At 44.2% G+C, this 20,355-nt stretch overlaps 1 protein-coding gene across 1 annotated transcript in view; it reads left to right on the top strand.

The window, feature by feature from the left end:
• Window positions 1-20,355, top strand: part of ELF2 (E74 like ETS transcription factor 2) — a 144,302-nt gene that overhangs the window by 49,268 nt on the left and 74,679 nt on the right. The window contains exon 3 of the mRNA XM_040331054.1: window positions 6,549-6,714. Coding sequence (XP_040186988.1) covers window positions 6,549-6,714 — 166 coding nt within the window. The remainder of the gene's footprint in view (window positions 1-6,548; window positions 6,715-20,355) is intronic.

Below are 20,355 nucleotides of genomic sequence, written 5' to 3'. Positions count from 1 at the left end.
AGGATGAGCTCTGGCGTGTTCGCATAGAACACGTGCAGAGCCCGCCAGGAAGTGTGCACGGCGCTGTCCTAATCACAGCCAAGGAGACATTGTCCCGATGCTCGGCTGCAGAGATCGTGAAATGTCTCCCTGGCTGTTATTAGCGCAGTGCCGTGCACACTTCTTGGCGGGCTCTGCACGTGTTCTATGCGAACAAGCCAGAGCTCATCCTTACTTCTGACCTTTTGCCATGAGGACTTTGCTATAGGCTGGTTTTTATTGGGGTTGCTAAGTTCTCATTCCAAGACATGGTTACTGCATGTCCGCACCCTACTCCATGAGAATACCCTGGCAGAATAGGCGCCAAGGAACCGTGGCAAGAGCTCAGCCTGCAAAACACTCAACCCATTCAAATTGACAAAGTTTCTTTTACATTCATGCATGACCCTATTTTAACACCAATTTCTGTACTCGATTCTGGCTCTATTTCAGACATGCAACACACTTAACTAAGGCAGATTATTCTGCAACCGTGTCACAATTTTTCAGACAACAAATGGCTTTACTACAGTCATCACTGTTGAGGGCTAAAATGCCCCAGGCTCCTTCTCCACCCCCATTGTTTCTACCTCTACCTGAGTCAGATACGTATATGCCTGCACTAAAAGAAGTACATATTTACATAATAGGCGAGGTTGAAAAAAGACACAAGACCATAAAGTCCAACCAAGTCCAAAGTAGACATAGAGGTGTTGGTCTGTTGAACTAGATGGACTTGTGTCTTTTTTCAACCTGATTAACAAATGTAAAAGGTAAACAAAGAGGACCTGGAGGTAATATTAGAGGAGGCCAGTGAAGATTGCTCACCCCCAGGGCCCTATACATCTGATGTCATTCTTTCATGCTATATGCTCGCCCATGTTGATATGCTTACTTTGGCTGTGCGCAAAAGCCTCAGGACTATTGCGCTTGATTCTCTTCTGTCACGTAGTGCTCATTTGGGTCAAAGGAACTTGCTAAAACGACATTCCCTGTTCGTGAACAAATAGAGTGGGCAATCTAATGATTGGGTCAATCCAGAAAAGATTTTCATCCCTCTGAGAATCCTTGCCGAGATTTATCCAGTGGACTAAGAGTTCACAAAAAAATAATCTGTTCCAGCACTAGAGCCTGCTGTTTTAGTCAAACATCTCACTGTACCTATAGGATTCAAGGATTCTGCTGTCAGAAATATTTAAACACTCCTGAATGTGTCTTTACTCTCGCAGACCCAGCTCTGCAACATGCTATTGCTGTCATTTATATTTGTCAAACCACAGCTAATTGGACTTGATGCCCTAGAACAAGTCATGAGTAGAATCTTGTGGCTCAAAGCCTGGTCACCTGAAGCTGCCTGTAAAAGATGTCTCACAAAAATGCACTTTGAAGGAGGATGTCTTTACAATCACTTTAAGTTCCAAAGTTTTATATTGAATCCACAAGGTCAGTTATTGCCTTATTGCGACAAGGGTGAATACCTGGCATCCGTAGACATGTAAGACGCCTTACCCAATGCCATTTACCTACCTCATTAGGTAGATGCTCTGATTATTTTCTGGACTCTGTACAGACTAATTTATGCTGTTATTTCAGCCTAGACTGCACCACAAAATAGTCAAGAAACTGGTATGCCAAACTGGCCCACAAGAATCGGGTACTCGGTTTCTTCTGGTACACAGACATCCTCAGACTTCTAGCTGATGACCCCTGGCCCCTTCCAGACAGACCGGACTTGCTCTCTAAGGGCCTCCTATTCCATCCTGCTTCCCAGTCTATGGCTTTAACAGCAAGGCTTCAAGCCCAGGTCTTGAAGGACAGGGTCTTAAGTGTCAGGTTTTGGCCTTGTCCATTCTTTTCTAAAAATCCCTGGCTTTGCTTTCCTTTTGTAAAGACCTTTTTTTAAAAGGTGTTTCTTGGATCAAACCACCTTTTGTGCCCATCAGGGAACTCCCTTTAGGATGGTTCCTCCTGCAAGCTAGCCTTCTTGGTGGCAATGACATCTGTCAGACTTCTAGGAAGCCATTCCTCATTCTTCACAAAGAATAAGTAATTCTTGCTCACAGGACCCACCTTTTATTCCTAAGGTGGTGTCAGCCTTCCAACGCAATGAAGACCCAGTCCTTCCTTTGTTGTATCCTACTTCAAAGAACCCCAAAGGAGATTGCTCTTCACTGCCTGGATGTGGACAAAGCTTTCAGAATTTAACTCAAAGCTCCAAATTCTATAGGGAAGGCTGACTCCCTTTTTGGTCCTACCCTCAGGACCTCGCAAGGGACATCATAATCCCAAGAGCGTACACACTAAAGGGCAAAGCACCTCCTGCGCTATACATGCCCACTCTACCAGGGTAGGAGTTCACTGGCAATTCCGACATCAAGCCTCTGTTTCCCAGCTTTGTAAGGCTGCCATTTGGTTCTATGTTCATACTTTTTCAAAGTTCTAACCGTTGGATATTCAATCTTTTGTGGATGCAACATTCAGGCCCAAAGTGCTTGCAGTAACACTCAGAGTTGGGTCTGTTGGCCCTTGTTCTTGTTTGGCCCATTGCACAGTTCTGTTTGTCTTGTTGTAACCCACACATCTTAATTGTTGCTTGGGTATGTCCCAAGGTCTATGAATATCAAGCCTGTGTCCTGTACTGTGCATTTCAGGAAAAAAATAACTTTTTACTTGTCTGTAAATTACATACCTTGGGGTACAAAAGGGGGCACCTGCCCTCTTTTCCTGCATTTCTCTGTATTGCATGCTACAAAACTGAGAACCCATGGAGTGGGGTAGGGTTATAAGGAGATGTCTATGAGCCTCAAAATCTTTGACAGTGTTCACCTAAAGGTAGCAGCCTATCACCCAGGGTCTATGAATATCCAGCCTGTATCCTGTACTGTATATCAATATATGCAATTTACAGGTAAGTCAGAATTTCTTTTTTTTGTTTCTATGTATTATCTTTTTCTTTCCAGAGTATAAAAGTTTGTAATGAACAGTTGTGATATGGAACTGCAATGTAAAAAGGCAGTAAAAACGAATGTATTTGCATTATACTGAATGTTTTGTATTATTATTATTCGACTTATTTTGTATTATAGGTATTGTATTATTTATTTTGTGTTCTGCTTTTTCTGTCCAGTGTATAAAAGTTTGACAGGAGGAGTTGTGATATTGAATTGCAATGACAAAAGCCAGTGACATTTTTTTTTTTTTACTACTTTGAGGAAAAATTTCTCTCTCTAGTAAACAATACAAGAAAATGCTTTTGTAAATTGGCAAAATATCTATGAAGAAACATTTTCTGTCTTACTGTCTTGTCTTATTTACTCCGGTTGAGGATATGGTTTACATTCAAACATCATACACTTCCTTAAAGAGGAACTTCAGTCTATATCTAAAAAACCTGTAGCAGTAAAGTATATTGATATTTAGAATTCGGGGCTTAATATTAGAAAATATGCTGTATTTACAAGTGAAAGTGTTATTTATGCAGTGCTAAGCTATATTGTAATGGCGGCCATTTGCCAGATGCTAGATATTGGTACACTGCTCTGCCATCCTCAGCACCAGTAAAGTGACCTGCTCTTCTCCCTGCACCAGCTGTTGCTACATACAGTGAACTGCTCCTCACTCCCTGTGGCAGTGTTTCTCTGAGGAAGCCAGCTCACTCTCTTGCTTTTATCGCCTTCCGTGCAGACATGCCCCTTTTTGATGACTCATCTCTGTCTCACTGCCCCAAGACTCCTGGAATATGTGATGATGATATCCAAGGAGTCATCGGGACTAAAGCTTTGTCATTTTCTTAGGCGATCTAAGGAGATGGTACAAGGAGACACTGGATGAACCATTAAGGTGTTTTGAGCTAAAACAAAATATATATATCTTCTTTTTGATTATGTCACAATGACAGGAACTTTAAAAAAAGGGTGGAGGTTTGCTTTAAAAAACTGCTTGATATTTCCCTGGGTGGGTTTGGGGCCATGCACCTACACAGATGTCAAGTTGGAAGCAGCATTTTTGTCTGTGCAACTGCTGCATCCAAATTGACATGAATGAGACTGCCTGCATGGGGACGCATTGAAAACATGTGCAACTTCATGCAGGTAAACACGGCATGCCACAGTAGTATGCTTTAATATGCCCAGTGTGAATGGTGCCTAATAGAAACAAGTGTTCTTGTTTAATCCTTTTGGTAATCTCAGGCATAGTTTTATGAAAAATGTCACACTACTACTTAAAGGGTTTGTAAAGGAATTTTTTTGTTTATCTTAATAGCTTCCTTTACCTTAATGCAGTGCTGTTATCATGTCCTCATTGTTCGTTTTTGCTGTAATTCTTCTCTGATCTCCACACTTCCTGGTTGTCTGTTTCCTGATAACCACAGTACTGGGAGCTTTCTCTATGTGGTCACTTATCAAGGAGGTGTAATTACTGTGTGTCTAAAACCCCTCAGCACCAATCAGTTTCGTTTTCCAAACCATCACTGGCCCTGTATTGGCTCTGTGGCTCTGTACAGCCGAGAAGCAGGAAACATGCAAAAACAAAACTAGAAACTACAGGTACATTATATGATTGATTATTATCTATTTTTAATCGTTTTAAAAAGGAATCGGTTAAAGCGGTTGTAAACCGCATAAACTTTTTTTTTTTAAACCTGCAAGGCAAAAGGCATAATCAGCCAGTATGCACCGCATACTGGCTGATTATGAAATACTTACCTCGGAACGAGGTGAGGAACACTTACCTGGTTCACGCCGAGCGAGATGTCATCTTGCTCTGGCGTGTCTTCCAGGTATCGCCGTTCCAGCGCTGTGATTGGCTGGAGCGGCGATGACGTCACTCCCGCGCGCACGCTTTTAAAATTTGCATTTAAATTCGGCAAGGTCCGGCGGCTGCCGGTCCTTTAGCCGAGGATCCCCCCTGCACATGCCCCGCTGCAATCAGCGGCGCATTGCGGGGGGAATATCTCCTAAACCATACAGGTTTAGGAGATATTCTTGATACCTACAGGTGAGCCGTATTATAGGCTTACCTGTAGGTAAAAGTGACAAATAAGGGTTTACAACCACTTTAACTAAAACAATCATTTCAGAATTTTTTTTTTTTTATTTCCAACTCCTTTAACATTAAACCAGAATCCCTTTCTCGGACTCAACATAAGTTATTTATTTTGTTTATGATAGCTGCGAAACAGGTAATAGCTACCGCATGGAAATCACCTGTAGTACTGTTGTCAGAAGCCGAAAAGAGAATGAATCATTCATTCGTACATGCTAAATTAGAAGCGCTAGACATAAATTGTTGAAGAAATTCGACAGCATATGGAAACCCTGGACCGTATACTATACGCCAGACAATTTTGACTCGAGAGTTCTAATGTCACGGTATTGATGCCTTTTCATGGATACTAGTGAAAAAAAAATATGTCTACCTTCGGAATGTCCTATCCCTCCCCCCTCCCTCTTATTCTTAGTTTTTTGAAGTACCGATTTAACTTTCCCTTCCCTTTTCTTTTCTCAACTATTAAATATATATAGGTTGACTCTAATAGACTACAATACCTCTAAATAATACATGTGTACTACTAGTTTTCTTCCCTCTTATTACTATGGTATAATACTTCAACTCCTATAATAGTACAATTGTTATTGCATTAATTTGTATTTCAATTATGTATCATTTTTTTTTTTGTTATCATCTGATATACTGTAACTGTTGTTATCTATTATTCTAAAATAAAAACATTATACGGAAAAATGGCACACTGAGGCCCCATACACACCATAGAATCTATCCGCAGATAAATCCCATCGAATGGGTTTCAGCGGATAGATTCTATGGTGTGTACACTCCGGCGGATATTTATCCGCGGATATTTCCGAATTCCAGCAGATAGATATTTGTCGACATGCACAGAATATCTATCCGCTGGAATCGGATCCCACGGATGGATCCGCTGGTCTGTACAGACTCACCGGATCCATCCGTCCAAAGGGATTCCCCGCACGCATCGTAATGATTCGACGCATGCGTGGAATTCCTTATATGACAGTGTCGCGCACGTCGCCGCGTCATAATCGCGGCGACGGCGCGACACGTCATCGCCAGAGGATTTCCGCGCGGATTTCAATGCGATGGTGAGTACACTCCATCGCAGAGAAATCTGCGGAAATCTTTGAGAGGATTTATCCGTGGAAACGGTCCGCTGGACCGTATCCGCGGATAAATGCTCCCGTGTGTATGGGGCCTTATACCTTGTAGATCAGGATTATTGTGTGGGTTGCTGCAGCGCGCAGGGTTTGTGAATCTCCAGGTCAAAGATACAGTATTCAGGTATCTGTAAAAATAATTGGCTTTGGTAACTTTTACAGCCTCTTGTTGTTGGTTTATTGCTGTGTATGTAGAATAATAAGACCGAAATGCTTTCCCATATTTATGTGCCCTTTTGTGTGATTTACAGATGTTTTTTTAACAAAGACAATTTATTTATAGAACTTAACAGACTCTGAATTGACTCTCTTGGGAATTGTCTGATCCCACAGGAAGAAGTTCATGTCATCGAGTACCCTGCTGTCATTGTAGAACCAGTTCCCGGCGCACCTATGGAGGAGGGCTATGCTGCCCAGGTGCTAGTGTATGATGATGAGACCTTTATGATGCAAGATGTTGCAGACGAGCAAGAGATTGAGACGGAAACTGTGGAGATAGGTGGGTTTTACTTACACTGAAATTAATATACACATAAATCTCAGCAAATTGTAACAAAGGCATTCAAGCGGCAATGCCTAAATGAATTCTTAAAACATAAACAAATATGTAAAGAATGAACATTAACATATTCTAGAAGAAGCTGCACTGTCTAGAGTGCTAGCTTTACAAGTGTATAATCCACTAGGGGGTTGGTGAGATCTGTCTGCAGTGGATTCAACATACAAATATATTGATAAGACAGTTAAAACTGTAAATTAGGTTTACAGTAGACTAATGGCTAATATGCTGGGACTAGATGGGTGGGGTGGCCTTCTTACTGTGGGGTCTCTGGCAGCAAAAAAAAATCAAAAACTTCACCTAAAGCAAAACTACACTGCATCTGAGCACTACAAACCAAAAACACTAATTACCGTATTTTGCGCACCATCACACGCACCTGACCATAAGACGCACCTAGATTTTAGAGGAGGAAAAACAAGAAAAAAAAATTCTGTACCAAATGGTATACTAAAATATTTTCCAGTGCCCATGAAATGCCGAGTGACCATTGCCCATAGAAATGTCGAGTGACCATTGCCCAAAAGAAATGCCGAGTGACCATTGCCCAAAAGAAATGCCGAGTGACCATTGCCCAAAAGAAATGCAGAGTGACGATTGCTAAAAACACAGCCTTTACCTCATGTTATCACTTCCGCCTTCTTCTGCCTTTAGGAACCGGCCCGGAAGATCGTCTGGCACTGACGGGGGGTTTGGGAGTTTGTAATCTGCTCTCCTGCCTCTCTTGCGGTGGAGGTGACGGGAGGCGATGCGAGCGGCGGTGGGGGAGTGGTGCCATCGGCGGCGGGGGGCATTGCCAGCGGCGACGGGAGGCGATGCGAGTTGTGTGGGGGCGGTGCCATCGGCGGCGAGGGGGCGTTGCCAACGGCGGCAGGAGGCGATGCGAGTGGCGTAGAGGGGCGGTGCCATCGGCGTATTTGATCTTTAACAGGAAGGACTGAAATCAAAAAAAGTACATGCTCACAGCAACATAAACTTGTGAACAACCAGAATTGGGCAAACCGGATACAAATAAGACAAGGAACAGATATGTAAAGCCTGAGGCTTATAGCACTTAGTCACCAAGTGAAAGTTTGCATGTGTTACACCCAGAAATGGTTTACATAGAGATAATAGTTTATAACAACAAAAGACTGCAGCAGCAGTAGTAGACACAGATTTTAATCTGAATATCATATATCCATTTATGTAGGAGACCGTGTGATGCATAAACCATATGTGCCGCTAATCGATGTTTCCTGCGAACTCTTGTCCGACTCATCTAATACGTCCTGCCTCAACAAATCCTTGACAGGTTACTGTTGAGGACAACATTTTTTCAAAGACCCAGTGAAAAAATGTTTAAAGGCCCTCCTGAACCACTGGGCATTTTTGTTTATTTATTGCACAACATGTGCAGTTTATTGCTAGAAATTACTGTAAACCTACTTAAAACTATATACAGTATATTCTGAAAGCTGAAGCCCTAGGGAATAAAATGGTGGTAGTTGCAGTTTCTCTTTCGTTCATTGACGGACACAGCTCCTTTAATCTTGACCTTATGGTTATATACCTATGGTCAAGATTAAAGGAGCTGTGTCCGTCAATGAACTTCAGAGAAAAGGATTTTACGGTGAGTACAAAATTTTTTTGTTGCACAGTATTTGCAGAGTTATTTATCAAACATAGTTTCAGGAAAAATACACTAAAATGAATTTCGGTGGAAACAAGGACAATAATACACCCATTTTTGGGTAAAATATAAAAGATTGGGTTGAATTAAGTAAATATGTTAAACGTTAAACTTGCACACACCCTTGAAATTGCAAAAAAACATGCTACCAAAAATTCTTCAAAGTTGACCATTTAAAAGCCTTTACAGGTCATTAGTTTTAGCTGTAAACTGTAAGCCCTAGAATTATTGCTCTCACTCTGATTTCAGGACCATATATCACATCTGTGGTGCAATTGATGTTTGCATACACGTGCTTGCCTTACCCTTTTTATTTTACAGTATTACTATTATTTGTTTACAGGATTTATATAGCATCAACAGTTTACGCAGCTCTTTACAACATGAGGGCAGACAGCACAGTTACAATACAATTCAATACAGGAGGAATCGGAGGGTCCTATATATGGGGGGGGGGGGGGGTGCTGGGGTGACAGGGATGTGTTAAAAGTCAAGTGGTTAAAGCCTCTTTTGCTCTGAAGCGCTTGACCATGCAACAAATGATAGTTTCTATGACTAGTGCTTAGCACTCTGGGCCAACCTTGGCTTGCTTATGACGGATCCCTCAGTGCTCCCAAAATTGGAGCTCCCTCAGTTGCCTTGCCCTACAGTAATTGGTAACAAAATTCTCACCTGTCTCATAAGTGGAGATAGGCAGAATTCTCTGGCCTTGGAGCTGGTCTGCAGAGACCGCCTTTAGGAAATGTCTGGAAAGGATTCTGTTTAATGGTAAATGACTCTTGGAGAGGCCTTAAATCCCTTTTATTAAGGAAGTCCCGGGTGGAAAGAATTTACTCTTAACTAGTACTTGCTTAGTAGCTAAGATGTCCCCAGGAAACATCTGCTGCTTCTAGAATTCCAAAGATTTCCTTTCGTTCCTCCTAGACCATTTCTAAAGCCAAGTTCTCCACTTGGTTCTTTCTTTTACAAGTCCTGGATGTCAAAAACTAGTGAAGTCCTCCTGACATTGAAGGGGTACCCCCACTTTTACAAGTGGAGGACATATGTTGGCCTTTTTATGCAGCTGCCTGGCATTTCTGAGTTTTGGGTCTAGGACATAATGCCCCAAAAATACAGACTGGAATTTCGATCCCTGTCTCCCTCCTCGCCTTCCAACCTCCTCTGCTGCTCCAATGAGATAGTGGGCCCTTCAGGCTGCCTTGCAGCATCTTCACTCTTTGTGAATGGTTGTTCGAGGAACAATTTAAGAACTTTTATTCAAACTTTTTTACGGTCTCAAAGCCCAGTGGGGGCGTTCGCCCCGTTTAAGACCTGAAGATTCTTAACCCCTTCTTGCAGGTCCAAAAGTTTTGGATACAATTGGCCAAATCTGTAATTGCATTGTTGCAACAAGGGTGCAAGTGTTAATAGACATCAAGCATGCAGATTTTTATATACTCTTATTTTTAACCTGCATCAGCAGCTCCTTCAATTTGGGGCAATTTGAGCACTTGTAGTTTGTGGCTCTCCCTTTTTTCCAGCCCCCCCCCCTTCCCCCCAGGTTTTTACCAAAGTGCTTGCCTCTCAGAAAATCCATATTATCTAATATCTGGACTACCTGCTCCTGAAGAGGTTCTTTGCCCGAGCTCTCGTGGCTGATATCCAATGGACGATACAGACATTTTAGAGCTTCAGGTGGATCCTCAACCTCCAGAAGTCTGTGTTGGGTTCAACCAGTATCTAAGCCTAATCTTGGACCCGGCCAAGCCACTGAGCTTTCTTTGGTTGGATTTTGTATGAGAGTATCAAGTCTCATGGATACTTCGTTCAAGGCTTCAATGTTTTCCCAGATTCGCTCTAGGCCTCTGCAGCTCATTGTGCTGACTGTGTGGGACAAACACCTTGCATATGGGTCTGTTCCCCAAGACCAGGATATCACTGACCTGATGGCTGACCAACCCTGTGCTGTTAACCAAGACAGTTTTCACAACAAATGCCAGCCTGTCCTAGGAAAGGAAATGATCCATGTGCCGTGGACGTGACTTCCATCAGCATTTTCAATCCAAAGTCTATTTCTCCTGAGATGGACCAGCTTGCTTTAAGGACAATGGATGAGGGTCCAGCCGGACACCACCACAACTGGGGCTTACATCAGTCATCAGGGCAATGCTAGAAGTTTGCGGCAATTTGAAAAGCTGACCTAATTCTGACTTGGGCCAAAATAGATTCCACACCTTTTTTCACAGTCCACATTCTTGGAGTAAACAATTGACAAGCAGACTTTCTCTGTTGTCAGTGCCTGTACACAGGGGAATAGTCTTTTTACCCTTAAGTGTTCCAGGATGTCTGTCCCTGTTGAAGGATGCCAGACTTGTTGGGGCCTAATGATAGATATGATTTAAATTGAACTTCATATATACGAGCCAGGAACTCCAGGTCTGGTAGGCAGTCTCCTGTCTATAACGCAATCCTGCACTCAAATTTTCATTTGCATAATAATGTAATGATAATATGGCACACTTTTCTTGCCCACTTAGCAAAAGATCAGCATACCATAGATTTCCAGTGATGAGGAATCTCCGCACAATCAACCTATTACCTTTACTACTAGATGTGCCGACTGTGTGCGCTGTATAAAGTCTCAGATCCCAAAGCCAGGACCTCTGTCTCATCTGCTTGACTTTCTGCATGAAGGTCCCCCCACACTTTTTCAAGTGGAGCCTAACTTGTTCATCCTGCTGGTTCTCTTGTAATTTACCTCTTTGCAGCTGGGATGTTTGGGTTTCCCCCTGTAGCTTACACTGAAGACTTGTCTAAGGCATCTCCTTTACCTTCCCTTCCTCACCATTCCCTTCCTCACACCTAATTATGCATTTTTTTAGGTTGGTCTGAGTTTCTCACAATTTCTGATTCCTGATTTGATAGGAACCTGTTTTTCAGTATAGTATCCCACTTGACGTCACAATCCTTACTGCAGCGGAGTCGCTTTCTGTAATGAATTATTGCACCCCATGCGGTGCTTGATCCTCTCCTGAGCGACCTGTTGACCTACAAGCTTGATAAGAATCAGTTTTTTACTGCTTCTTTACATTGAAAAGAACCTTACTCTTAGTGTCCTCAAGCAGTCCTGGACCCTGATCACAGTGCTGACTCTTATGTCCACCCTGGTGCCTTTTCTTGGAATCCCCACTGTGGAACAATCATGGGACCTTTTCTGAAGTGAGTTGGTCTCCTAGATTTTTGATGTTCCTGCAATGTTGAGGCCCTGTCATCCTGTAATTTTTGTCCTTTTTAAAGGGGGTTTGGTGTTCCACCTGTTTTTTTTTTGTGAGCGGTTGGTTGGATCTTTCATTCACTGATTGAGACCCAAAGGTTCTTCTGGTAGTACTTTTTTCCCTTTTTAGTGATGCTATCTGTCCTAGTTGTGAGCACCAGGTTGAGCTCCTTTTTTAGGCATTGATACCTTCAGATACACAATAACAGATACATCCGTTATTGGCCTTATGAGCTGCTTGTTCACAAAAGTAGGGCATGACGGTTGGAGCCGGGGTTGTCCAAAGGTTTGTTTAATGTTTGTCTGCCAGTTTCCCATCCTCCCAAAGGTATAAACCAACAGTTTAAAAATTCTTACAATTCCTGTGCCCTTCAGTGGACTTCAAGAAAAATATTTTACAGTAAGTACAAAAATCGAATTTTGCCTTGTAATTTGTCCTTCCCCCTCTAATCTTAAAGCGTAAGCTCACCTTTACAGAACATCTGTGAGGTGAACTTACACTTACAAGGAATTGTCTCATAATTGGGCTTCTGCATTGTCGCCCTGTCAGAGGCACCCCAAGTGACTGTTTACCACTATTGCCAAGTGTGTGTGTGTGTGTGTGTGTGTGTATATACATTAAATATATATTTATATATATACACACACACACACACGGTCTGTCTGGGAAAAAGTCCAGCTTTTGTCAATATAACAATCTATGTAACCTGGCAACCAAGGAGAGTGGACTGAAATGCGCATGCGTTTTAAAACTGATCTAGGGCTTCCAAAAATGACTGTGTCTGAGATTTTGACGCAGTATCTTGGCATAGAATGTGTCTTTGCAAAATGTGTTCGTCAGCTTCCGCTATCAGAGCAGAAGGAATATCGTGCTGCAGTTGCTAATGACTTACTTCAAACTGCTACCAATGAACAAGGTTTCCTCAAGAAGGTAATAACTGAAGATTAATTGAGGATCAGCGATCTATGATCTGGGAACAAAAGTGTTTTAACCAGTGGAAGAGATTTTGGGAGAATTGTGAGAAGGCCCCCAAGGTGCCTACTTTGAAGGGAAATGATGTGCCATTGTTTTATGTACAATGTTTCTTGTATCTTCTTCAATAAATGTCTCTTTTTTTAATATTAGATGGCTGGAAACTTTACGGAATGACCTTGTGTGTTTATATACAGTACTGTGCAACAATTTTTGGCTGGTGTGATGAAATGATGAAATGCTGTAAAGTAAGAAAGCTTTCCAATATATATACAGTCGTATGCAAAAGTTTAGGAACCCCTGACAATTTCCAAGATTATCATTTATAAATATTTGGGTGTTTGGATCAGCAATTTCATTTTGATCTATCAAATAACTGAAGGTCACAGTAATTTTTCAGTAGTGAAATGAGGTTTATTGGATTAACAGAAAATGCGCAATATGCATCAAAACAAAATTAGACAGGTGCATAAGTTTGGGCACCCTTGTCATCTTGTTGATTTGAATACCTGTAACGACTTGGCACTGATTAATTGGAACACACAATTGGTTTGAGAGTGAGGCTGGGTTCACACTATACTACTCGACTTTCATCCTACTTTGCTCTGCGACATTGGTCCTACACTGATCCTACATTGGTCCTACATTTATCCTACATCCATCCGACTTTCATGAACAGGATACTACTTTGATCCGACTTTGCCCTGGACTTGAAGTCCGACTTTCAATGAGTGTGGATCCGACTTGGATCCTTGCCAATATCAGGCACTGTGTTTGATATGAATCTTGAGGGGGGAACTAGACGCCAAATTTTAACAAACAGCATACCAGGCCCATGGGTCTGGTGCGGATTTAAAGGAGAATCCCCTACGCCGAAAAAACAGCGCGGGGGGTCCCCCCAAAATCCATACCAGACCTGTATCCGAGCAGCAGCCCGGCCGGTCAGGAAAGGGGGTGGGGACGAGCGAGCGCCCCCCCTCAACCGTGCCAGGCCGCATGCCCTCAACATGGGGAGGTAGGTGCTGTGGCGCATGGGGGCTCCTTGGTTGTCGGGGTCTGCGGGCGGGGGGCTTATCGGAATCTGGGACCCCCCTTTAAGAAGGGGGCCCCCAGATACCGGCCCCCCACCCTAGGTGAATGAGTATGGGGTACATCGTACCCCTACCCATTCACCTGGAGGAAAAGTGTCAAAAAAATAAACACACTACACAGGTTTTTTAAATATTTTATTAGTCGGCTCCGGGGGTCTTCTTCCGACTTCTCTGCTCTCCCGGGGTCTTCTTCTGACTTCGGGGGTCTTCTTCTGTCTTCTCCGCTCTTTTCTTCTGCTCTCCGCGCTCCCAGGTTCTTCTCTCACTCTCCGGTGCCTTCTGCCGGGCTGCGCCGCCGCTGCTTTCTTCTTTGTAGCTCTTTTACTAGCGGCAGTGGCCAGCCCGGGCTTCCTCCGTCGTCTTCTTCCTCGTCGCCTTCTTCTTCTTCCCTCTTCCTTTCTTCCGGTGTTGACTCGACGCTCCCTCCCGCTGTAATGCCAGGTGCGCGGTGCGCAGCGATTTATATAGGCCTCTTATGACGTCACAGTCCCAGAATGCTCCGGGTGGTGACGTGAAGCCCCCTGCCCGCAGACCCCGACAGCCAAACGGCCAGGGTTGTCGGGAAGAGGCCCTGTCCTCATCAACATGGGGGCAGGGTGCTTTGGGGTGGGGGGGGGGAGCTCGCTCATGTTGAGGGCATGTGGCCTGGCACGGTTAAGGAGGGGGGGTCGCTCGCTCGTCCCCACCCCCTTTCCTGACCAGCCGGGCTGTTGCTCGGATACGGGTCTGGTATGGATTTTGGGGGGACCCCCACACTGTTTTTTCGGCGTAGAGGGTTCCCCTTTAAATCCACACCAGACCCATGGGCCTGGTATGCTCTTGGAGGGGAACCCATGCCGTTTTTTTTTGTTACAATTTGGCGTGGAGTTCCCCCTCAAGATCAGCAGAGTACAAGTTGCATGCCAAAGTCGGAGCGTGCAAGACTGCAATCCGACTTTGATCCTACTTTAATGATATTCAATGGAGTGAAGTAGGATCAAAGTCGGACCAAAGTAGTACAGGGAGCATTTGCAAAGTCGCTCCGACATGTGTCGGACCAGTTAAGACGGCTCCCATAGGGAAACATTAATTTTCACACGTCATGCGACATGAGCTCCCAATGTTGGAGCGTTTGTCGGACTAGTGTGAACTCGGCCTTAATTAAGCCTTGAACTTCATAGACAGGTGCATCCAATCATGAGAAAAGGTATTTAAGGTGGCCAATTGCAAGTTGCTGTTCTCTTTGACTCTCTTCTGAAGAGTGACAACATGGGGGGCCTCAAAACAACTCTCCAAATGACCTGAATCAAAGATTGTTCTACATGATGGTTTAGGGCAGGGGTCTCCTAACTGCGGCCCGAGGGCCAGATGTGGCCCTTTGCTAGCCTTTATCCGGCCCTTGGGGCACTATTCCTCCAACTGATATGAGATACTATTCCTCCCACTGACACCTGCAAGGGGGCACTATTTCTTCTACTGATATCAATGATGGCATACTATTCCTCCTACTGATAGGGGCTCTACTCCTTCTCCTACTGACCACCAACCCTGAGGCCATATTTATTCTCACTGGTGCTGGGCCTGGGACATTTTCTGCCCACGCTGGCCACAATCCGGCCCTCTTAAAGTCTGAAGGACAATAAACTGGCCCTTTGTTTGAAAAATTTGGAGACCCCTGGTTTAGGGGAAGGCTGCAAAAAGTTATCGCAGAGGTAAAAGCTGTCAGTGTCCACTGTGAGGAACATAGTGACGAAATAGAAGACCACAGGCACAGTTCTTGTTAAGGCCAGAAGTGGCAGGCACATCAATTATTGGAGAGGCGAAGGATGGTTAGAACGGTCAAGAACAGCCCACGGGCCACCTCCAAAGACCTACAGCATTAACTTGCTGCAGATGGTGTCACTGTGCATCCTTCGACAATTCCGCGCACTTTGCACAAGGAAAAGCTGTATGGGAGAGTGATGCTAAAGAAGCCTTTTCTGCACACACACGCCACAAACGGCGTCGCTTGAGGTATGCAAACCCCCCTTTTTGACAAGCCAGCTTAATTTTTGAATGAGATGCTGTGGACTGATGAAACAAAGATTGAGTTTTTTGGTCATAACAAGGGGCGTTATGCATGGCAGCAAAAGAACACAGCATTTCAAGAAAAACACTTGCTACCCACAGTAAAAGTTGGTGGAGGTTCCATCATGCTGTGGGGCTGTTTGGCCAGTGCCGGTACTGGGAATCTGGTTAAAGTTGAGGGTCGCATGTATTCCACTCAATATCCGCAGATTCTTGAGAATAATGTTGAGGAATCGGTCACAAAGTTGAAGTTACGCCGAGGCTGGATATTTCAACAAGACAATGACCCAAAACACTGCTCAAAATCTACTCGGGCATTTATGCAGAGGAATAAGTACAATGTTCTGGAATGGCCCTCCCAGTCCCCAGAACTGAATATCATTGAACATCTGTGGGGTGATTTGAAGCATGCTGTCCATGCTCGGCAACCATCAAACCTAACTGAACTGGAGATGTTTTGTAAGGAGGAATGGTCCAAAATACATTCATCCAGAATCCAGACACTCATTACAGGCTATAGGAAGCGTCTAGAGGCTGTTATTTCTGCTCTACTAAATATTGATGTGATTTTTCCGTTGGGGTGCCCAAATGTATGCACCTGTCTAATTTTGTTTTGATGCATATTGCGTATTTTCTGTTAATCCAAAAAACCTAATTTCACTACTGAAATATTACTGTGTTCTTCAGTTATTTGATAGATCAAAATGAAATTGATGATTCAAACACCCAAATATTTATAAATGATAATCATGGAAATTGTCAGGGGTTCCTAAACTTTTTCATATGACTGTATATATATTATTGTTTATCAATAAACAAGAAAAATCAAACAGAAAAAAAATCTAAATCAAATCCATATTTGGTGTGACTACACTTTGGCCTCAAACCAGCAACAATTCTTAGGCCCCTTTCAGACGTACGGACGAACGGTCCTTTTATTACAAGTCCGTTTAAGGACTTGTAATGGTTCCCTATGGGATTGCAGACGTTAGCGGATGATGCATCCGCTAAGGTCCGCAACCATCCGCGTCCGCAAAGATCCGCTTTTGCGGACAGAAGAAAACCCTATTTTTCTTCCGTCTGGCGGAACGGATCGGATGAATGCGGACACACGGTCCATATTCATCCGATTCCCCATAGGGGAGAGCGGAGGAGAGACAGGGCGGTCTCTGCACTGTGTGCGGGGACCTCCCTGTCCACCGACAGCTCAGCGGGGATCCCCGCTGAGCCGACGGACACACACGGATCGGATCAATTACGGATCCGCTCCGTGTGAAAGAGGCCTTACACTTGCACAAAGCAGGGATTTTGTAGGATCAGAGCCAGGTGAATGATTAACCAATTATACCAAGCAGGTGCTAGTGATCACCAATTTCATATGTAGGTTGAAACAGTCATTAACTGAAACAAACGGCTGTGAAGGAGGCTTAAAACTGGATTAGGAACAGGCAAACTCTGCTACTAAGGAGAGGTTGTGAACGACTGTTTCATGCCACATGTCATAGCAAGACTGAGCACAGCAACAAGACACAATGGGGTTGATTTACTAACGTGAAATCCACTCTGCACAGGTTTTGACTTCCGTTTCCTGGGGGAGGAGTCGTAGGCATGGCGGACTAGCGTCCTCGCTAGGATAGTCTAGCGGTTCCCGGAGGCACTCGCGAGCAGGAGAACGGCTTCCATAGCCCCCCCCACCCCTATTCGATCCCCCGGCAAGTGAGGTGAAGCTTACAGCGGAGGAAAGGATCGCTGGCGCAGCCGATGTCGCGGCGTGGTAGGAGCGGTGCGAAGTGCAGCAGAGGAGCACCCGCCCAGACAGGGCATTCCTACATCACGCGATACATGACAGTGCGGGGGGAGCAACAGAAACAGCACGAAGATTGCGGAGTGAGCAGGAGGACCTCACTCATTGAAAGCGCATCACCTGCTTCCCCAGCACCAGTGGCTTCTGTCTCCGCGGGAGTCTCCGATTCATCTGATTTACGATCAAAGGAGCCCAAGAAGACACCTGTAGGGCAATCTTCAAAGGCTACATGGAGTCAGGTGAGAAGTATCACACACATAGGAGGCTCTGCAGTGCCGACCGACGCTCAGATAAGACCATTGACAGTCGGGTACACCGCACAATATCCCACAGAGGCACACTTAATCCTGCTTCCCCCAGAAGAGCTCACAGCGGAGGCTACATATTCATTTAGTCAGTCCTCTGAGTTTCTAAGAGAGGCATTGTCACTACCCCTGACACTTGACATGGACCTTAATAATCAGGTGCAAATGGGGGAAAGGTCCTCCCAGAGGGAGACAAAGGCTGTAGGTGAATTACATACCTCTGGACTATTAAATAACATGTTGCATTCAGGGGTGGGAAGAGTTGGAGCCCCCTCCTGATAATAGGCAGATTAGCAGGCTTATCCAGGCACTTCCCACTAAGGAGGACATTCAACAAATTGTAGCTAACATCACTTCTGTAATGATGGGAGAAATTGATAAAGTGCGTATAAAAGTGGTGGAGGTGGAACAAAAAATAGAGAGGTGCGGGGAACAACAAGGCTCCATGGAGACCAGGTTGGCGGAGTTGGAAGAGAGAGTAATGTTCCAACACCGCCAACTGATCAGTCTCCAGCTGCAAGCAGAAGAGACAGATAACCGAAGCAGAAGAAATAATCTGCGCATAAAAGGAATACCGGAAAAACTTGAGGGTCTTGAACTGAAAACAGCCGTCACCTCAATATTGAACAAAATCTTGAAAAAAACACCTGAGACCTCAATGGAACTAGATCGCGTCCATAGAATTCCATCAGGGAGGTATCAAGATCAAATTAACCCCCGCGACGTGCTATGTAGAGTCCACTTTTACAGGGTAAAAGAAGAAATTCTTAGGATGGCCTGGAAGGAGGGGACAGCAGGGGTGATGGAGGAAGCGGTTATTGCGATATTCCCTGATCTCTGTCCACAAACTAAGAACAGAAGAAGGACATTAAAACCCCTATTAGATTATATACGAAAAAATGGGGCAACGTATCGGTGGGGGTTTCCCTTAGCGTTGATAGTGAAGAAAGATGGAGCGAGCTACTATTTAAGTGACCCCTCACAGCTCTTAATGTTTTTTCAATTTCTGGGTGCTGAACCAATAACTGTTCCTAACTGGCTGGACTTACCAAATTTGGGCGAAGGAAGATCATTTAATTGATAAGGACACGAATTCTTCTCTTTAGAAGAGAAGAAATCATATCGACATAATTTTTTCTTTTTTTTTTTTTTTTTTCTCTCCTCTTTTTTTTTTTTTTTTTTCTAGTATTTATTCATATATTTTTTTTTTGGGGGCCTATTGGCAATTGCATCTCCCATTTATATCTCTCTCCCAAAAAAAAAAAAGAAGAGCGAATTTCTCTTTTCTTCTCAATATGTAGCAAGGAAAGAGGGGGGAGGGGGTGGATGGGAGGGTGGAATTCAAACTCCTACAGAGCAATGGCTACTCAGTAGTATGATCTCTACTCTGTGATAGGACCGAAGGAACCCTGGGATTTCCCAGAAGAAAGTCGCACAGCAGCAGAACAGCACAGTAGCCCCTATAGGGTCAATACATATGTGTGCGGGAGGGGGCTAGGGTGGTCCCTACTTGTGGTTTCCCAGGTCTTTCAGCAGTTCTCCCCCCCGTGTTCATCGCCCTCCCCTCCTCTTTTTCTTTGTTTTCAGGGTCCCAGAGCACTACAGATAGACATGGTGGGCAAAGGTGTTGGACATAACTAGTAAACAACAAGTGTATAATTCCAGGATATAAAATGCTCAGAGGACATACAGAAGACCGACAGCTAACCCCTAATCAGTGTAAATTCCACAAGAACGGGGGGGAGGTGGTTCGGAATTTAAGGGGGGAGGATAAAGCAATGGAGGGAAAGGGGGGGGAAGGTGTGGGCGCATGGGACACGAAGAGAGTGATTTAGTAAACACTAAGTAAGCACGCAGATAAGTGCACAGGGGGAGGAATTCCCCCCCCCCTTTTTTTTTTTTTTTTTTTTTTTTTTTTTTAAGTTTTTTCTTTCGCCCCCCTTTTCTTTTTTTAGGGGGTGAAGAGATAAGGGCAAGGTCCCTAGCACCAAGTCACAGGCAGGAATGTGATTAATATCACGGAATAGTGATTTAGTTTGGGTATTGTTTTGGGGAGGGAATAGGGTACAGGGTACATTCTAGATGTGGAGATTTTTTTTTTTTTACTATGTTTTTTTTTTTTTTTTTTTTTCCTTTCTCTTTCTCCCAAAGCACGCCAAGAGGGGCACAATTATGGGTATAGGAGGTGGGGTGTTAGGGGGGGGGAGGGATGGGGTAGGGTAAAGGGGGGGCATTCCGAACTTGTACCTCAGTCGATAGTAGGGGAGGAAGGGAGGAAAGAGGGAGGGGTGGGCGGTTTGAGGGGGGAGAGATAGGGAACACTTTCAAGGACTCAATCAATGAGTGGAAGATTCATATAAGGTTGAAGGGTGGACATGGGAGAAGTGTAATTGACGAGGAACACGAGGGGGGTATTATAACTATAATTATAAAATAT

This window comes from Rana temporaria, chromosome 1 (assembly GCF_905171775.1).
Source record: "Rana temporaria chromosome 1, aRanTem1.1, whole genome shotgun sequence".
In the NCBI taxonomy this organism is placed as follows: Eukaryota; Metazoa; Chordata; class Amphibia; order Anura; family Ranidae; genus Rana; species Rana temporaria.
Note: the sequence above shows the minus strand (reverse complement) of the source record. Positions and strands in the feature narration are given on the sequence as shown.